Source organism: Oncorhynchus masou, chromosome 2 (genome assembly GCF_036934945.1).
Source record: "Oncorhynchus masou masou isolate Uvic2021 chromosome 2, UVic_Omas_1.1, whole genome shotgun sequence".
In the NCBI taxonomy this organism is placed as follows: domain Eukaryota; kingdom Metazoa; phylum Chordata; class Actinopteri; order Salmoniformes; family Salmonidae; genus Oncorhynchus; species Oncorhynchus masou.
In genome coordinates, this window is record NC_088213.1 from 9026427 (window position 1) to 9045681 (window position 19255).

The following is a 19255-nucleotide window of genomic DNA, read 5'->3' on the forward strand; positions in this document are numbered from 1 at the left end:
TTAAAAAAATATCTGATTAAAAAAAATCTAAAAATAAATTAAAGACCTCAGAGCTCTGCCATCTCTACACCCTGAAACCACAAAGGTGTTTGTGGGAAACATTTGGTAGGGAGACTACAGGGTCGTATGCATCAGGCACCAAATGGAAGAAAATGGATTGGACCAAGGTGGTCTTGTACAATAAGAAACATTCATTTTCATTTTCCATTGCAAAACATTTTGCTACGTTGTGCCTAATGAATACGACCCAGGCGCTAACCTTGGCTACATTAGAGCAGGAAAGTTAGCAGTATCTACTGGAGTCACATAGGAACAAGACCAACAGCGGAGTCTCCTACACCCAGAGGAGGACCAGGGTTTTGGGGAGATCTGAGCTTTGGGGCGATCTGAAGTCCCCTGACAGGGCAGCACACCTGGTAGCGCCCACACTGCACCCACAGGTGGCAGAAACTGGGCAAGCTGTAGAACTTGGTGAGCTTCCTCAGCACCCGTTTTCCCAGCTGGGTGGAATTGGTTGGAGAAGGCCACTCTGGGATCTGAAAGAGGCCTGAGGGGCTTGGGCTGGAAGACAGACGTCTGAGCTGGGTGTCATTTAGGGGGTGGATGAAGTCTGGGTCTTTATGTCCAGGCTGTGAGTCCGTGACAGAGCTAGAGAGAGGCTTAGAAAGGGGGTCAGTGTTATGACCAAACAGTGGCCCAGTGGGGCCAGGTAAGGGCTCACTGCTGCAGCTCAGAGAGCGTACTGTCCTCCTCGGCCTGTTCTCAGAACCAGGCTTTTCTTTATCCATCCAGAATGGTGGATGTGGTCTAAATCCAGTCTTATCACTGTCCAAGCGGAGCTGTGGTTGGACCCTCTGAACTCTGAAGGCAGCAGTACAGGGGATCTCCTCAGGGCCGTCTCTGGCTCCTGTCTCTGGGTCCTGGCTGGTCTGGGCCAGGCTGGTTCCAAGCTTTCTGGATCCTGTCTTGGGGCTGGTCTGTGTCGGGCCGACCTCTAGCTCTTTGCATCCTGTCTTGGGGCTGGTCTGTGTCGGGCCGACCTCTAGCTCTTTGGATCCTGTCTTGGGACTGGTCTGTGTCGGGTCGACCTCTAGCTCTTTGGATCCTGTCTTGGGACTGGTCTGTGTCGGGCCAACCTCTAGCTCTTTAGATCCTGTCTTGGGGCTGGTCTGTGTCGGGCCGACCTCTAGCTCTTTGGATCCTGTCTTGGGGCTGGTCTGTGTCGGGCCGACCTCTAGCTCTTTGGATCCTGTCTTGGGGCTGGTCTGTGTCGGGCCGACCTCTAGCTCTTTGGATCCTGTCTTGGGGCTGGTCTGTGTCTGGCCGGTCTCCAACTCTTTAGATCCTGTCTTGGGGCTGGTCTGTGTCTGGCCGGTCTCCAACTCTTTAGATCCTGTCTTGGGGCTGGTCTGTGTCTGGCCGGTCTCCAACTCTTTAGATCCTGTCTTGGGGCTGGTCTGTGTCTGGCCGGTCTCCAACTCTTTGGGTGTTTTCAGTGGTTCGTCCTCTGTGTCACTGATGGCCTTTTCAATCTCCTTTGGTTTCCTCGTCATGAGAGAGGCAGCCAAGTCCTCTGCTGCTTTTGTTGTGTGATTCCCCAAATCACTGTTTGTCTCTGACAGCTTCTCAACAGTTTTTCTGACTGGAGACTGCTGCTCCTCCATTTTACTGACCGCCTGTTTATCGGCCTCCTCGGCCAGAAGGTCGGCGGCCATTTTGCGAATGATGTCCCAGTCCCTGATAATGTCCTCTGAGGTGGTCAGCTGTGACGTCACGGTGAAGCGGATGATGCGTTTCCCATCGATGTCGGCGGGGACAAGGTACATGGTGCGGGACCGCGTCAATCGCCGTAGCAACTCCTGAGTCAGAGCATTCCCTTCCTGAGAGAGAGAGAGGGGTAGACAGAGAGAGGGGGGAGAGAGGGGGAGAGACAGAGAGAGGGGGAGAGAGGGGGAGAGACAGAGAGAAGGGGAGAGAGGGGGAGACAGAGAGAGGGGGAGAGGGGGGGAGAGACAGAGAGAGAGAGGGGTAGAGAGAGAGAGGGGGAGAGAGGGGGGGAGACAGAGAGAGAGGGGTAGACAGAGAGAGGGGGAGAGAGGGGTAGACAGAGAGAGGGGGAGAGGGGGAGACAGAGAGAGGGGGAGACAGAGAGAGAGGGGTAGACAGAGAGGGGGGGACAGAGAGAGGGGGTAGACAGAGAGAGGGGGAGTGAGGGGGGGGGGGACAGAGAGAGAGGGGGTAGACAGAGAGAGAGGGGAGACAGAGAGAGAGGGGTAGACAGAGAGAGGGGGGGGGACAGAGAGAGAGGGGAGAGAGGGGGGAGACAGAGAGAGGGGGTAGACAGAGAGAGGGGGGGGACAGAGAGAGAGGGGTAGACAGAGAGAGGGGGAGAGAGGGGGAGAGAGGGGGAGACAGAGAGAGAGGGGTAGACAGAGAGAGGGGGAGAGAGGGGGGCAGACAGAGAGGGGGAGACAGAGAGAGGGGGAGAGAGGGGGGGGGGGGGCAGAGAGAGGGGGGTAGACAGAGAGAGGGGGAGAGAGAGGGGGTAGACAGAGAGAGGGGGGATACAGAGAGAGAGGGGTAGACAGAGAGAGGGGGGAGAGAGGGGGGGGACAGAGAGAGGGGGTAGACAGAGAGAGGGGGGAGAGGGGGGGTAGACAGAGAGAAGGGGGAGAGAGGGGGAGACAGAGAGAGGGGGGAGAGAGAGAGAGGGGTAGACAGAGAGAGGGGGGGAGACAGAGAGAGGGGGGAGAGAGAGAGAGGGGTAGACAGAGAGAGGGGGGAGACAGAGAGAGGGGTAGACAGAGAGAGGGGGGGGGACAGAGAGATTTGACAGTTGAGAGAAACCTGTGTTTGGCCCTTTTCTCATTCACATAAGTTTGAGGAGAGGCAGTGCGACGAGATTTCAATTGACATAATATGTAAGTAAGTTCTGTATTTATATCCTAAAATAGGCCCATTTATTTGTGATCAAATTTTTATTTTTATTCAAACTAGAGTTGGGTTCAATACTTAGGCCGGAATTCAATCCAAGTCAGGTTGGAGTTGGGTTCAATACTTAGGCCGGGATTCAATCCAAATCAGGTTGGAGTTGGGTTCAATACTTAGGCCGGGATTCCATCCAATCAGGTTGGAGTTGGGATCAATACTTAGGCCGGGATTCAATCTATTCAGGTTGGAGACAATGCTGCTTTTAAAGGCAATGTTCCCACGTTAGCAGAGACCTCATTAAAATGCTCCGTATGTAGACTCAACCAGAAATAACCTTTAAGTGGAGCATTGTCCAAAGACTGTGATCGGATTGAATCCCAGCCTTAAAGGTGGGTTGGGCACACCCAGGTTATCCATGTGAAGGAAGGATCTCTATCATTGCTCTGTACTTTACGGGGTGGCAGGTAGCCTAGTGGTCAGAGCATTGGAAGGTACAACAAGGTACAAATCTGTTGTTCTGCCCCTGAACAAGGCAGTTAACCCACTGTTCCTAGGCGGTCATTGAAAATAAGAATTTGTTCTTAACTGACTTGCCTAGTTAAATAAAGGTCAAATTTAAAAAAATAAACCTTGAGCATCATAATAACACACATACCTGTTACCTCATAGGCTTAAACCTGCAATGACTGACCTTTGAACTCCTCGCTGTAATAGCAGTTGCCAATTGCAATGAACAAGCATTGTCAATCATTATCCAGCTCAGAGCAACAACTGACTTCTGACCTATACAGTGTGTTCACAGGTGACCATGACATGACATGACAGAGACCTATATCTATCTATATACTGTGTTCTGTCTCTATCTCTATACTGTGTTCTGTCTCTATCTCTATACTGTGTTCTGTCTCTATCTCTATACTGTGTTCTATCTCTATACTGTGTTTTGTCTCTATCTCTATACTGTGTTCTATCTCTATACTGTGTTCTGTCTCTATCTCTATACTGTGTTATATCTCTATACTGTGTTCTGTCTCTATCCCTGTCTCTATCTCTATACTGTGTTCTGTCTCTATCTCTATACTGTGTTCTGTCTCTATCTCTATACTGTGTTCTGTCTCTATCCCTGTCTCTATCTCTATACTGTGTTCTGTCTCTATCGCTATCCCTGTCTCTATCCTGTGTTTTGTCTCTATCTCTATACTGTGTTCTATCTCTATACTGTGTTCTGTCTCTATCTCTATACTGTGTTATATCTCTATACTGTGTTCTGTCTCTATCCCTGTCTCTATCTCTATACTGTGTTCTGTCTCTATCTCTATACTGTGTTCTGTCTCTATCTCTATACTGTGTTCTGTCTCTATCTCTATACTGTGTTCTATCTCTATACTGTGTTTTGTCTCTATCTCTATACTGTGTTCTATCTCTATACTGTGTTCTGTCTCTATCTCTATACTGTGTTATATCTCTATACTGTGTTCTGTCTCTATCCCTGTCTCTATCTCTATACTGTGTTCTGTCTCTATCTCTATACTGTGTTCTGTCTCTATCTCTATACTGTGTTCTGTCTCTATCCCTGTCTCTATCTCTATACTGTGTTCTGTCTCTATCGCTATCCCTGTCTCTATCCTGTGTTTTGTCTCTATCTCTATACTGTGTTCTATCTCTATACTGTGTTCTGTCTCTATCTCTATACTGTGTTATATCTCTATACTGTGTTCTGTCTCTATCCCTGTCTCTATCTCTATACTGTGTTCTGTCTCTATCTCTATACTGTGTTCTGTCTCTATCTCTATACTGTGTTCTGTCTCTATCCCTGTCTCTATCTCTATACTGTGTTCTGTCTCTATCTCTATCCCTGTCTCTATCCTGTGTTCTGTCTCTATCTCTATACTGTGTTCTGTCTCTATACTGTGTTCTGTCTCTATACTGTGTTCTGTCTCTATCTCTATCCCTGACTCTATCTCTATACTGTGTTATATACTGTGTTATATGTGTCTATACTGTGTTATATCTCTATACTGTGTTCTATCTCTATCTCTATACTGTGTTATATCTCTATACTGTGTTATATCTCTATACTGTGTTCTATCTCTATCTCTATACTGTGTTATATCTCTATACTGTGTTATATCTCTATACTGTGTTCTATCTCTATACTGTGTTATATCTCTATACTGTGTTCTATCTCTATACTGTGTTATATCTCTATACTGTGTTCTATCTCTATCTCTATACTGTGTTATATCTCTATACTGTGTTCTATCTCTATCTCTATACTGTGTTATATCTCTATACTGTGTTCTATCTCTATCTCTATACTGTGTTATATCTCTATACTGTGTTATATCTCTATACTGTGTTCTATCTCTATGCTGTGTTCTATCTCTATACTGTGTTCTATCTCTATACTGTGTTATATCTCTATACTGTGTTCTATCTCTATACTGTGTTCTATCTCTATACTGTGTTCTATCTCTATACTGTGTTCTATCTCTATACTGTGTTCTATCTCTATACTGTGTTCTATCTCTATACTGTATTCTATCTCTATACTGTGTTCTATCTCTATACTGTGTTCTATCTCTATACTGTGTTCTATCTCTATACTGTGTTCTATCTCTATACTGTGTTCTATCTCTATACTGTGTTCTATCTCTATACTGTGTTCTATCTCTATACTGTGTTCTATCTCTATACTGTGTTCTATCTCTATACTGTGTTCTATCTCTATACTGTGTTCTATCTCTATACTGTGTTCTATCTCTATACTGTGTTCTATCTCTATACTGTATTCTATCTCTATACTGTGTTCTATCTCTATACTGTGTTCTATCTCTATACTGTGTTCTATCTCTATACTGTGTTCTATCTCTATACTGTGTTCTATCTCTATACTGTATTCTATCTCTATACTGTGTTCTATCTCTATACTGTGTTCTATCTCTATACTGTGTTCTATCTCTATATTGTGTTCTATCTCTATACTGTGTTCTATCTCTATACTGTATTCTATCTCTATACTGTGTTCTATCTCTATACTGTGTTCTATCTCTATACTGTGTTCTATCTCTATACTGTGTTCTATCTCTATACTGTGTTCTATCTCTATACTGTGTTCTGTGTGAGATGGTGAATCCTGTTCAAATATTCTATATATTCTATATTCTATAGAATATTCTATTCTAATATTGAATATTCTATTCAACACAACTTTACAACACAATACAATACAACACAACTTTACAATACAACACAATACAATACAACACAATACAACACAGCACAATACAACATGTACAGTATTTGATACAACACAACTTTACAATACAATACAATACAACACAACTTTACAATACAACACAACACAATACAACACAACACAGTTTTACAAAACAATACAACACAATTTTACAATACAACACAATACAATACAACACAACTTTACAACACAACTTTACAATACAATACAACACAATTTTACAATACAACACAATACAGCACAACACAACACAACACAATTTTACAATACAACACAACACAACTTTACAATACAACATAACAACTTTACAATACAACACAATACAACACAACACAACTTTACAATACAACACAACAACTTTACAATACAATTTTACAATACAACACAACACAACTTTACAAAACAACTTTACAATACAATACAACACAACTTTACAATACAATACAACACAACACAACTTTACAATACAATACAACTTTACAATACAATACAACACAACTTTACAATACAACACAACTTTACAATACAATACAACACAACACAACTTTACAATACAATATAACACAACTGTACAATACAATACAACACAACTGTACAATACAATACAACACAACTTTACAATACAACCCAACTTTACAATACAACACAACTTTACAATACAATACAACACAACACAACTTTACAATACAATACAACACAACACAAGTATAGGCCACATACCTTGAGACAGAAGACCACCAAGCCAAGGTGTCTATCAGCAGGCATGTCAAAGTTAGGGTCACATCTAACCAGGGACTCCAGTAGCTTAGCCATCTCTACACCCTGAAAACACAAACGTAGAGGTCAGTCCCTGTAATGTAGCATCTCAAATTACAGAGAGGGAGAAAGAAACCGACAGACAGACACACAGACAGACACACACAGACACACACAGACACACACAGACAGACACACACAGACAGACACACAGACACACACAGACAGACACACACACACACAGACAGACAGTCAGACACACAGACAGACAGTCAGACACACAGACAGACAGAAACACAGACAGACAGACAGACAGACACACATACAGACAGACACACAGACACACAGACAGACAGACAGACACACATACAGACAGACACACAGACAGACAGACAGATTGCCTACAGACAGACAGACACAGAGACAGACAGACAGACAGACAGACAGACAGACAGACAGACTGCCTACAGACAAACAGACACACACAGTGACAGGCAGACAGACAGACAGACAGACAGAAACACACACAGACAGACACACAGATAGACAGACAGACACACAGAGACAGACACACAGACAGACAGACAGACAGACAGACAGACACACAGACACAGACAGACAGGTTACATACGTGTCTGATGTGTCCCTGAAGGTTCTTCAGCCCGAAGCAGCGCATCACAAACCACAGCTTCAGAGAGCGGAACCGTCGACTCAGGGGGATCTGCCAATGCTGACAGACACACAGACAGACTCAGGGGGATCTACCAATGCTGTCAGACACACAGACAGACTCAGGGGGATCTGCCAATGCTGTCAGACACACAGACAGACTCAGGGGGATCTGCCAATGCTGACAGACACACAGACAGACTCAGGGGGATCTGCCAATGCTGACAGAGACACAGACAGACTCAGGGGGATCTGCCAATGCTGACAGAGACACAGACAGACTCAGGGGGATCTGCCAATGCTGACAGACACACAGACAGACTCAGGGGGATCTGCCAATGCTGACAGACACACAGACAGACTCAGGGGGATCTGCCAATGCTGTCAGACACACAGACAGACTCAGGGGATCTGCCAATGCTGACAGACACACAGACAGACTCAGGGGGATCTGCCAATGCTGACAGACACACAGACAGACTCAGGGGGATCTGCCAATGCTGACAGACACACAGATAGACAGACTCAGGGGGATCTGCCAATGCTGACAGACACACAGACAGACTCAGGGAGATCTGCCAATGCTGACAGACACACAGACAGACTCAGGGAGATCTGCCAATGCTGACAGACACACAGACAGACTCAGGGAGATCTGCCAATGCTGACAGACACACAGACAGACTCAGGGGGATCTGCCAATGCTGACAGACACACAGACAGACTCAGGGGCATCTGCCAATGCTGACAGACACACAGACAGACTCAGGGGCATCTGCCAATGCTGTCAGACACACAGACAGACTCAGGGGGATCTGCCAATGCTGACAGACACACAGACAGACTCAGGGGCATCTGCCAATGCTGTCAGACACACAGACAGACTCAGGGGGATCTGCCAATGCTGACAGACACACAGACAGACTCAGGGGGATCTGCCAATGCTGACAGACACACAGACAGACTCAGGGGGATCTGCCAATGCTGACAGACACACAGACAGACTCAGGGGGATCTGCCAATGCTGACAGACACACAGACAGACTCAGGGGGATCTGCCAATGCTGACAGAGACACAGACAGACAGACTCAGGGGCATCTGCCAATGCTGACAGACATTTACATTTACATTTAAGTCATTTGGCAGACGCTCTTATCCAGAGCGATCAGGATCAAGGTTAAAACATTCAAATCAACATTAACATCTATAGTAAGATTATGATCCAGATCAGGTTCAAGATCAGGTTCAAGATCCAGATCAGTTTCCAGAAGTTTTGCATGCTTTCCCGACAGTGGTTAATGTTAGGATTTGGGTACTGCTGATCCTAGATCTGTGTTAAAAGGCAGAAGTTGGACCAACAATGTTGATCATCAAATGTATTTATAAAGCCCTTTTTACATCAGCCGATGTCACAAAGTGCTGTACAGAAACAGTCTGTGTCATGGTAAGAGCAGGTGTCCTTAATGTTTTGTACACTCAGTATAAGTTGTGTCTACAAGCTCATTCCCACAGAAACCTGCAGAGGGAAGCAGCACCAGCCAGTCAACCATCAGACTCCATTGTGAGACGCCTCACAGAGGATATTCAACCATAATTGCAAATCCAAGATCTCAATATCTTTACAGTAGAAGCTAACAAAACACACAACCTGACAAGGTGCACACTGATCAGTAAAGAGAAGAGAGGCGACCATTCTAGAATGCTCCCTTCTTTCTGCACGGTTCTCACAGTGAGAACCAATAGGATTACAATACAGTGTTCTACGCTTTCTTCATTTGATCCAATTCAAAGTTGCCAATTATTTAATGGGATGAGAATTAGGTGGAGTGACTAATCTTAGCTGATGAGATTATGTACCGTGAAGTAAAGGTCAAAAATACAGTCTGCCAATTGGTAGATAAGTATAGAGCGTGGCTCAGTTTGCAACGCCAGGGTTGTGGGTTCGATTCCCATCAGGGGACCAGTCCGAAGAAAGTAGGAAAATGTCTGCACTCACTACTGCAAGTCGCTCTGGATAAGCGCGTCTGCTTAATGACTAAAAAGTCAAATGAAGGTAGTTTGTACCATGAAGTCGGTGGCTCGGTCTGAGTTTTCGTGTCGGAGGTAGACGGGGTCAACACTGAAGGTTTGTTGGAGCTTGCACTTGTCCTTCACCCTGTTAGGACCACCGGAGAAAAACATGTTACTGTATGTCTTCCCAGACAGGATGCCGTGGGGCTGAGCAGTTCTATTTTCTCTGCCTTGGCTGAGTGGCTTTCACGTGCACGAGCCCAGCTCCAAACAATGAAAAACAGCTTCTATCTCAAGGCCATCAGACTGTTAAACAGCTTCTATCTCAAGACCATCAGACTGTTAAACAGCTTCTGTCTCAAGGCCATCAGACTGTTAAACAGCTTCTGTCTCAAGGCCATCAGACTGTTAAACAGCTTCTATCTCAAGGCCATCAGACTGTTAAACAGCTTCTGTCTCAAGGCCATCAGACTGTTAAACAGCTTCTATCTCAAGGCCATCAGACTGTTAAACAGCTTCTGTCTCAAGGCCATCAGACTGTTAAACAGCTTCTATCTCAAGGCCATCAGACTGTTAAACAGCTTCTATCTCAAGGCCATCAGACTGTTAAACAGCTTCTGTCTCAAGGCCATCAGACTGTTAAACAGCTTCTGTCTCAAGGCCATCAGACTGCCATCAGACTGTTAAACAGCTTCTATCTCAAGGCCATCAGACTGTTAAACAGCTTCTATCTCAAGGCCATCAGACTGTTAAACAGCTTCTGTCTCAAGGCCATCAGACTGTTAAACAGCTTCTGTCTCAAGGCCATCAGACTGTTAAACAGCCACCACTAACATTGAGTGGCTGCTGCCAACACACTGACTCAACTCCAGCTACTTTATTGATGGAAATTGATGTAAAATATATCACTAGCCACTTTAAACAATGCTACTTAATATAATGTTTACATACCCTACATTACTCATCTCATATGTATATGTATATACTGTACTCTATATCATCTACTGCATCTTTATGTAATACATGTATCACTAGCCACTTTGTTTACATACCCTACATTACTCATCTCATATGTGTGTACTGTACTTGATACCATCTACTGTATCTTGCCTATGCTGCTCTGTACCATCACTCATTCATATATCTTTATGTACATATTCTTTATCCCTTTACACTTGTGTGTATAAGGTAGTAGTTGGGGAATTGTTCGGTTAGATTACTCGTTGGTTATTACTGCATTGTCGGAACTAGAAGCACAAGCATTTCGCTACACTCGCATTAACATCTGCTAACCATGTGCATGTGACAAATAAAATTTGATTTGATTTGATGAATGGGCAACGCCGCCTCCGCTTCGTGTCTGGAAAGCCCTCGAGGGTCGTCATAACTCCTCTCTACCCCCCCTCTCTCTTTAAAATGTTTTACTGCAGTGGGTCAGGGTCCCCTAAATCAGGGTCACACAATGTTTCTTGGTAGTGTTATTAAACAAATCTACTTCACACACATGGTTATGGGTTTAAAAACAGAAGACACCTGTCTGATATGGAGTTTAAATGTATTACACTTTGAGTTTGAATCCCAATATTACACTTCATATACATCACAGAAGACTAAATATAACACAACCGTTTGACATCGAATCACCAGATTTCCGTCTGTCTTTCTGAAATAATGTTCATTTAATTATTATTAATATTCCACCCATGAGGCCACTAGAGGGCGTTTTGGTCATTAGACTGCAGGACAGGATGACAACCAGGTCTTCCTCCCACTCTCTCTCTTCCCTCTCTCCCTCCCCTTTCTTCCATCCTCTCTCTCTCCCTCTCTCCCTCCCATTCCTCTCTCCCTCCCCTTTCTCTCTCCCTCCCCTTCCTCTCTCCTTCCCTCCCTTCCCCCCCCCTCTCTCCCTCTCTCTCTCTCTCTCTCTCTCTCTCTCTCTCTCCCCTCCCTTCCCCCTCCCTCTCCTCCCCTCTCTTCTCTCCCTCCTCCCTCCAGAAGGCAGTGCAGTCGAAGTGGACCATCATCCATTTGGAGGGGTTGAATGCGAAGGAGTCAGCGTACTCTATACCTCCCAGAGGTCCTCTCAGCTCAGGGCAGAGAAACGCTGAGCCTGCGTACGCTGCATCCACATGCAGCCACAGACCTTCCTCTGCACCTAGGTCAGGCAGGGGGAGGAATGTAAATATATCACTAGCCACTTTAAACAATGCTACCTTATATAATGTTACTTACCCTACATCATTCATCTCATATGCATACGTATATACTGTACTCTATATCATCGACTGCATCCTTATGTAATACATGTATCACTAGCCACTTTAACTATGCCACTTTGTTTACATACTCATCTCATATGTATATACTGTACTTGATACCATCTACTGTATCTTGCCTATGCTGCTCTGTACCATCACTCATTCATATATCCTTATGTACATATTCTTTATCCCCCTTACACTGTGTATAAGACAGTAGTTTAGGAATTGTTAGTTAGATTACTTGTTGGTTATTACTGCATTGTCGGAACTAGAAGCACAAGCATTTCGCTACACTCGCATTAACATCTGCTAACCATGTGTATGTGACAAATAAAATTTGATTTGATACCAACACGTTTTGCAGAGAATCTGGGGGGGGAGTCCGAGTGGAACTTGAACCTGCGACCCTGATCTGTATTCAGCGTCTCAGAGTAAGTGTGAAGTAGCGGGAACCTTGGCTTGTGGAGCAGGAATGGCTCACAGGGGCAGAGCAACCCGTTCATTCATGATCAGTGCTGTTACTCTGAGACTCTTTATGAATAAGGACCCGGGACGCTGAGATTCTCCAGAGTCATACAAAGGTCACATGTCATACATGTTATGTGTGGTACATGTTGTCTGTCATACAGCTGTGTATCATAATGAGGAGGTAGGGGAGTACAGACGTACACACTGGTCCCAGCTCTGACAGGTCGTCGAAGGCACACACCCCCGTGGTCCCCAGAGTGGCACACAGCTGAAACAAACAAACAAACAAACATGATCTTTGGTTTGGTTACAACCTTGGTTACGACCTTGGTTACAACTGTTTCTGACCTTCCATGACCTACTATGACCTACCATCCACTAATATACCCTACCATGACCTACCACCCCCTAATATACCCTACCATGACCTACCACCCCCTTATATACCCTACCACGACCTACCGCCCCCTTATATACCCTACCATGACCTACCACCCCCTAATATGACCTACCACGTCCTACCGCCCCCTTATATACCCTACCACGTCCTACCGCCCCCTAATATACCCTACCATGACCTACCAACCCCTAATATACCCTACCACGACCTACTGCCCCCTAATATACCCTACCATGACCTACCACCCCTAATATACCCTACCATGACCTACCACCCCTAATATACCCTACCATGACCTACCACCACCTAATATACCCTACCATGACCTACCACCCCCTAATATACCCTACCATGACCTACCACCCCTAATATACCCTACCATGACCTACCACCACCTAATGTACCCTACCATGACCTACCACCCCTAATATACCCTACCATGACCTACCGCCCCCTAATATACCCTACCATGACCTACCACCCCTAATATACCCTACCATGACCCACCACCCCCTAATATACCCTACCATGACCTACCGCCCCCTAATATACCCTACCATGACCCACCACCCCTAATATACCCTACCATGACCTACCGCCCCCTAATATACCCTACCATGACCTACCGCCCCCTAATATACCCTACCATGACCTACCACCCCCTAATATACCCTACCATGACCTACCGCCCCCTAATATACCCTACCATGACCTACCACCCCCTAATATACCCTACCATGACCTACCACCCCCTAATATACCCTACCATGACCTACCGCCCCCTAATATACCCTACCATGACCTACCACCACCTAATATACCCTACCATGACCTACCATCCCCTAATATACCCTACCATGACCTACCGCCCCCTAATATACCCTACCATGACCTACCACCCCCTAATATACCCTACCATGACCTACCGCCCCCTAATACACCCTACCATGACCTACCGCCCCCTAATATACCCTACCATGACTTACCAACCCCTAATATACCCTACCATGACATACCGCCCCCTAATATACCCTACCATGACCTACCACCCCTAATATACCCTACCATGACCTACCGCCCCCTAATATACCCTACCATGACCTACCGCCCCCTAATATACCCTACCATGACCTACCACCACCTAATATACCCTACCATGACCTACCACCACCTAACATACCCTACCATGACCTACCGCCCCCTAATATACCCTACCATGACCTACCACCCCCTAATATACCCTACCATGACCTACCACCCCTAATATACCCTACCATGACCTACCACCCCTAATATACCCTACCATGACCTACCACCACCTAATATACCCTACCATGACCTACCACCCCCTAATATACCCTTCAATGACCTACCACCCCTAATATACCCTACCATGACCTACCACCCCCTAATATACCCTACCATGACCTACCGCCCCCTAATATACCCTACCATGACCTACCATGACAGGTACCAGTCCTCTCCTCCTGTCCTCCTGGATGGCCTGTTTCAGAGTGTCTCCTCTCAGGGAGAAGTGGTCGTCTGGAGGGAGGAACCTGATCTTCACCAGGGAGATCAGACCTGCCTTCTCCACTGAGGAGTGAGCCTGATGGAGGCAGAGAGCAGACGGAGAGATGGACGGACACACAGACAGACAGACAGACAGGCAGATGGAGGGACACACGGACAGACAGACAGGCAGATGGACGGACACACGGACAGACAGACAGGCAGATGGACGGACACACGGACAGACAGGCAGATGGATGGACACACGGACAGACAGGCAGATGGACGGACACACGGACAGACAGACAGACAGACAGACAGGCAGATGGACGGACACACGGACAGACAGGCAGATGGACGGGCACACGGACAGACAGGCAGATGGACGGGCACACGGACAGACAGGCAGATGGACGGGCACACGGACAGACAGGCAGATGGACGGACACACGGGCAGACAATCAATCAATCAATCATTATGCAGATCTCACTATTTATGTGTGTGTGTGTGTGTGTGTGTGTGTGTGTGTGTGTGTGTGTGTGTGTGTGTGTGTGTGTGTGTGTGTGTGTGTGTGTGTGTGTGTGTGTGTGTGTGTGTGTGTGTGTGTGTGTGTGTGTGTGTGTGTTTGCAAACGTTGCATATGTGTGTGTGTGTGTGTGGGTCCCTAACCCATCCCATCTTGACCTGGTCTGATGCGTAGGCCACCAGTCTGGAGTTGACCACTGAGTCGTCCAGGTCTCTGTCTGCTGGATCTGTCCTCTTCAGCTGTTGGATCCTGTGCTTCCTGGCAGCTAGCAGAGCTACCAGACTACTCTCACTCACTGTGCTCTGAGAGTAGAGAGGGATGGGGGGGAGAGGAGGGAGGGAGGAGGGAGGGGGAGGGGGAGGGAGGGAGAGAGGAGGGAGGGAGGGAGGGAGGGAGGGAGGGAGGGAGGGAGGGAGGGAGGGAGGGAGGGAGGGAGGGAGGGAGGGAGGGAGGAGGGAGGGAGGGAGAGAGAGAGAGAGAGAGGGAGGGAGGGAGGGAGGGAGGGAGGGAGGGAGAAAAGCACTAAGTTTATGTGAACTGAAACACCTGAGAGCTCTTATTTACTGCTCTCTGAGAGGAGTGTAGAGAATGGTATTCCCATTCACCACTAGGTGGTGCTGTGAGAGTACATGTCTCGCCAATAGACAGTCAGGTACATGTCTACCTGCAGTATTCCTCAATATGGTCAGGTGTATCCAGGTGCATCTATCCTACCTGCAGTATTCCTCCCCTGGTGCTGTCTGGTTGGTACTGTAAGGTGAGTATGGTCAGGTATGGTCTGGTATGGTCACGTATATCCAGGTATATCAATCCTACCTGCAGTATTCCTCCCCTGGTGCTGTCTGGTTGGTACTGTAAGGTGAGTATGGTCAGGTATGGTCAGGTATATCTATCCTACCTGCAGTATTCCTCCCCTGGTGCTGTCTGGTTGGTACTGTAAGGTGAGTATGGTCAGGTATGGTCAGGTGTATCTATCCTACCTGCCTATTCCTCCCCTGGTGCTGTCTGGTTGGTACTGTAAGGTGAGTATGGTCAGGTATGGTCAGGTGTATCTATCCTACCTGCCTATTCCTCCCCTGGTGCTGTCTGGTTGGTGCTGTAAGGTGAGTATGGTCAGGTATGGTCAGGTGTATCTATCCTACCTGCAGTATTCCTCCCCTGATGCTGTCTGGTTGGTACTGTAAGGTGAGTATGGTCAGGTATGGTCAGGTGTATCTATCCTACCTGCAGTATTCCTCCCCTGGTGCTGTCTGGTTGGTGCTGTAAGGTGAGTATGGTCAGGTATGGTCAGGTGTATCTATCCTACCTGCAGTATTCCTCCCCTGGTGCTGTCTGGTTGGTGCTGTAAGGTGAGTATGGTCAGGTATGGTCAGGTATGGTCAGGTATGGTCAGGTGTATCTATCCTACCTGCAGTATTCCTCCCCTGGTGCTGTCTGGTTGGTACTGTAAGGTGAGTATGGTCAGGTGTACCCAGGTGTATCTATCCTACCTGCAGTATTCCTCCCCTGATGCTGTCCGGTTGGTACTGTAAGGTGAGTATGGTCAGGTATGGTCAGGTATATATATCCTACCTGCCTATTCCTCCCCTGGTGCTGTCTGGTTGGTACTGTAAGGTGAGTATGGTCAGGTATGGTCAGGTGTATCTATCCTACCTGCCTATTCCTCCCCTGGTGCTGTCTGGTTGGTACTGTAAGGTGAGTATGGTCAGGTATGGTCAGGTATGGTCAGGTATGGTCAGGTGTATCTATCCTACCTGCAGTATTCCTCCCCTGATGCTGTCTGGTTGGTACTGTAAGGTGAGTATGGTCAGGTATGGTCAGGTATGGTCAGGTGTATCTATCCTACCTGCCTATTCCTCCCCTGGTGCTGTCTGGTTGGTACTGTAAGGTGAGTATGGTCAGGTATGGTCAGGTGTATCTATCCTACCTGCCTATTCCTCCCCTGGTGCTGTCTGGTTGGTACTGTAAGGTGAGTATGGTCAGGTATGGTCAGGTATGGTCAGGTATGGTCAGGTGTATCTATCCTACCTGCAGTATTCCTCCCCTGGTGCTGTCTGGTTGGTACTGTAAGGTGAGTATGGTCAGGTATGGTCAGGTGTATCTATCCTACCTGCAGTATTCCTCCCCTGGTGCGGTCTGGTTGGTACTGTAGGGTGAGTATGGTCAGGTATGGTCAGGTATGGTCAGGTATGGTCAGGTGTATCTATCCTACCTGCAGTATTCCTCCCTGGTGCTGTCTGGTTGGTACTGTAAGGTGAGTATGGTCAGGTATGGTCAGGTGTATCTATCCTACCTGCAGTATTCCTCCCCTGGTGCTGTCTGGTTGGTACTGTAAGGTGAGTATGGTCAGGTATGGTCAGGTATATCTATCCTACCTGCCTATTCCTCCCCTGGTGCTGTCTGGTTGGTACTGTAAGGTGAGTATGGTCAGGTATGGTCAGGTGTATCTATCCTACCTGCAGTATTCCTCCCCTGATGCTGTCTGGTTGGTACTGTAAGGTGAGTATGGTCAGGTATGGTCAGGTATATCTATCCTACCTGCCTATTCCTCCCCTGATGCTGTCTGGTTGGTACTGTAAGGTGAGTATGGTCAGGTATGGTCAGGTATGGTCAGGTGTATCTATCCTAACTGCCTATTCCTCCCCTGATGCTGTCTGGTTGGTACTGTAAGGTGAGTATGGTCAGGTATGGTCAGGTGTATCTATCCTACCTGCCTATTCCTCCCCTGGTGCTGTCTGGTTGGTACTGTAAGGTGAGTATGGTCAGGTATGGTCAGGTGTATCTATCCTACCTGCCTATTCCTCCCCTGGTGCTGTCTGGTTGGTACTGTAAGGTGAGTATGGTCAGGTATGGTCAGGTATGGTCAGGTGTATCTATCCTACCTGCAGTATTCCTCCCCTGGTGCTGTCTGGTTGGTACTGTAAGGTGAGTATGGTCAGGTATGGTCAGGTGTATCTATCCTACCTGCAGTATTCCTCCCCTGGTGCTGTCTGGTTGGTACTGTAAGGTGAGTATGGTCAGGTATGGTCAGGTATGGTCAGGTATGGTCAGGTGTATCTATCCTACCTGCAGTATTCCTCCCCTGGTGCTGTCTGGTTGGTACTGTAAGGTGAGTATGGTCAGGTATGGTCAGGTGTATCTATCCTACCTGCAGTATTCCTCCCCTGGTGCTGTCTGGTTGGTACTGTAAGGTGAGTATGGTCAGGTATGGTCAGGTATATCTATCCTACCTGCCTATTCCTCCCCTGGTGCTGTCTGGTTGGTACTGTAAGGTGAGTATGGTCAGGTATGGTCAGGTGTATCTATCCTACCTGCCTATTCCTCCCCTGGTGCTGTCTGGTTGGTACTGTAAGGTGAGTATGGTCAGGTATGGTCAGGTGTATCTATCCTACCTGCAGTATTCCTCCTCCGGTGCTGTCTGGTTGGTACTGTAAGGTGAGTATGGTCAGGTATGGTCAGGTGTATCTATCCTACCTGCAGTATTCCTCCCCTGGTGCTGTCTGGTTGGTACTGTAAGGTGAGTATGGTCAGGTGTATCTATCCTACCTGCAGTATTCCTCCCCTGGTGCTGTCTGGTTGGTACTGTAAGGTGAGTATGGTCAGGTATGGTCAGGTGTATCTATCCTACCTGCCTATTCCTCCCCTGGTGCTGTCTGGTTGGTACTGTAAGGTGAGTATGGTCAGGTATGGTCAGGTGTATCTATCCTACCTGCCTATTCCTCCCCTGGTGCTGTCTGGTTGGTACTGTAAGGTGAGTATGGTCAGGTGTATCTATCCTACCTGCAGTATTCCTCCCCTGGTGCTGTCTGGTTGGTACTGTAAGGTGAGTATGGTCAGGTGTATCCAGGTGTATCTATCCTACCTGCAGTATTCCTCCCCTGGTGCTGTCTGGTTGGTACTGTAAGGTGAGTATGGTCAGGTATGGTCAGGTGTATCTATCCTACCTGCCTATTCCTCCCCTGGTGCTGTCTGGTTGGTACTGTAAGGTGAGTATGGTCAGGTGTATCCAGGTGTATCTATCCTACCTGCAGTATTCCTCCCCTGGTGCTGTCTGGTTGGTACTGTAAGGTGAGTATGGTCAGGTATGGTCAGGTGTATCTATCCTACCTGCCTATTCCTCCCCTGGTGCTGTCTGGTTGGTACTGTAAGGTGAGTATGGTCAGGTATGGTCAGGTGTATCTATCCTACCTGCAGTATTCCTCCCCTGGTGCTGTCTGGTTGGTACTGTAAGGTGAGTATGGTCAGGTGTATCAATCCTACCTGCCTATTCCTCCCCTGGTGCTGTCTGGTTGGTACTGTAAGGTGAGTATGGTCAGGTATGGTCAGGTATATCTATCCTACCTGCCTATTCCTCCCCTGGTGCTGTCTGGTTGGTACTGTAAGGTGAGTATGGTCAGGTGTACCCAGGTGTATCTATCCTACCTGCAGTATTCCTCCCCTGGTGCTGTCTGGTTGGTACTGTAA

At 47.1% G+C, this 19255-nt stretch overlaps 1 protein-coding gene across 1 annotated transcript in view; it reads right to left on the bottom strand.

Moving 5' to 3' along the window:
- Positions 1-8: 8 nt before the first annotated feature.
- The window catches only part of LOC135554957 (histidine decarboxylase-like), a 28347-nt gene continuing 9100 nt past the window's right edge, over positions 9-19255 (bottom strand). The window contains exons 5-12 of the mRNA XM_064987344.1: positions 14950-15093; positions 14218-14361; positions 12557-12623; positions 11620-11781; positions 9681-9772; positions 7578-7676; positions 6911-7012; positions 9-1880 (exon numbers count right to left, since the gene is read on the bottom strand). Coding sequence (XP_064843416.1) covers positions 303-1880; positions 6911-7012; positions 7578-7676; positions 9681-9772; positions 11620-11781; positions 12557-12623; positions 14218-14361; positions 14950-15093 — 2388 coding nt within the window. The 3' untranslated portion in view covers positions 9-302. The remainder of the gene's footprint in view (positions 1881-6910; positions 7013-7577; positions 7677-9680; positions 9773-11619; positions 11782-12556; positions 12624-14217; positions 14362-14949; positions 15094-19255) is intronic.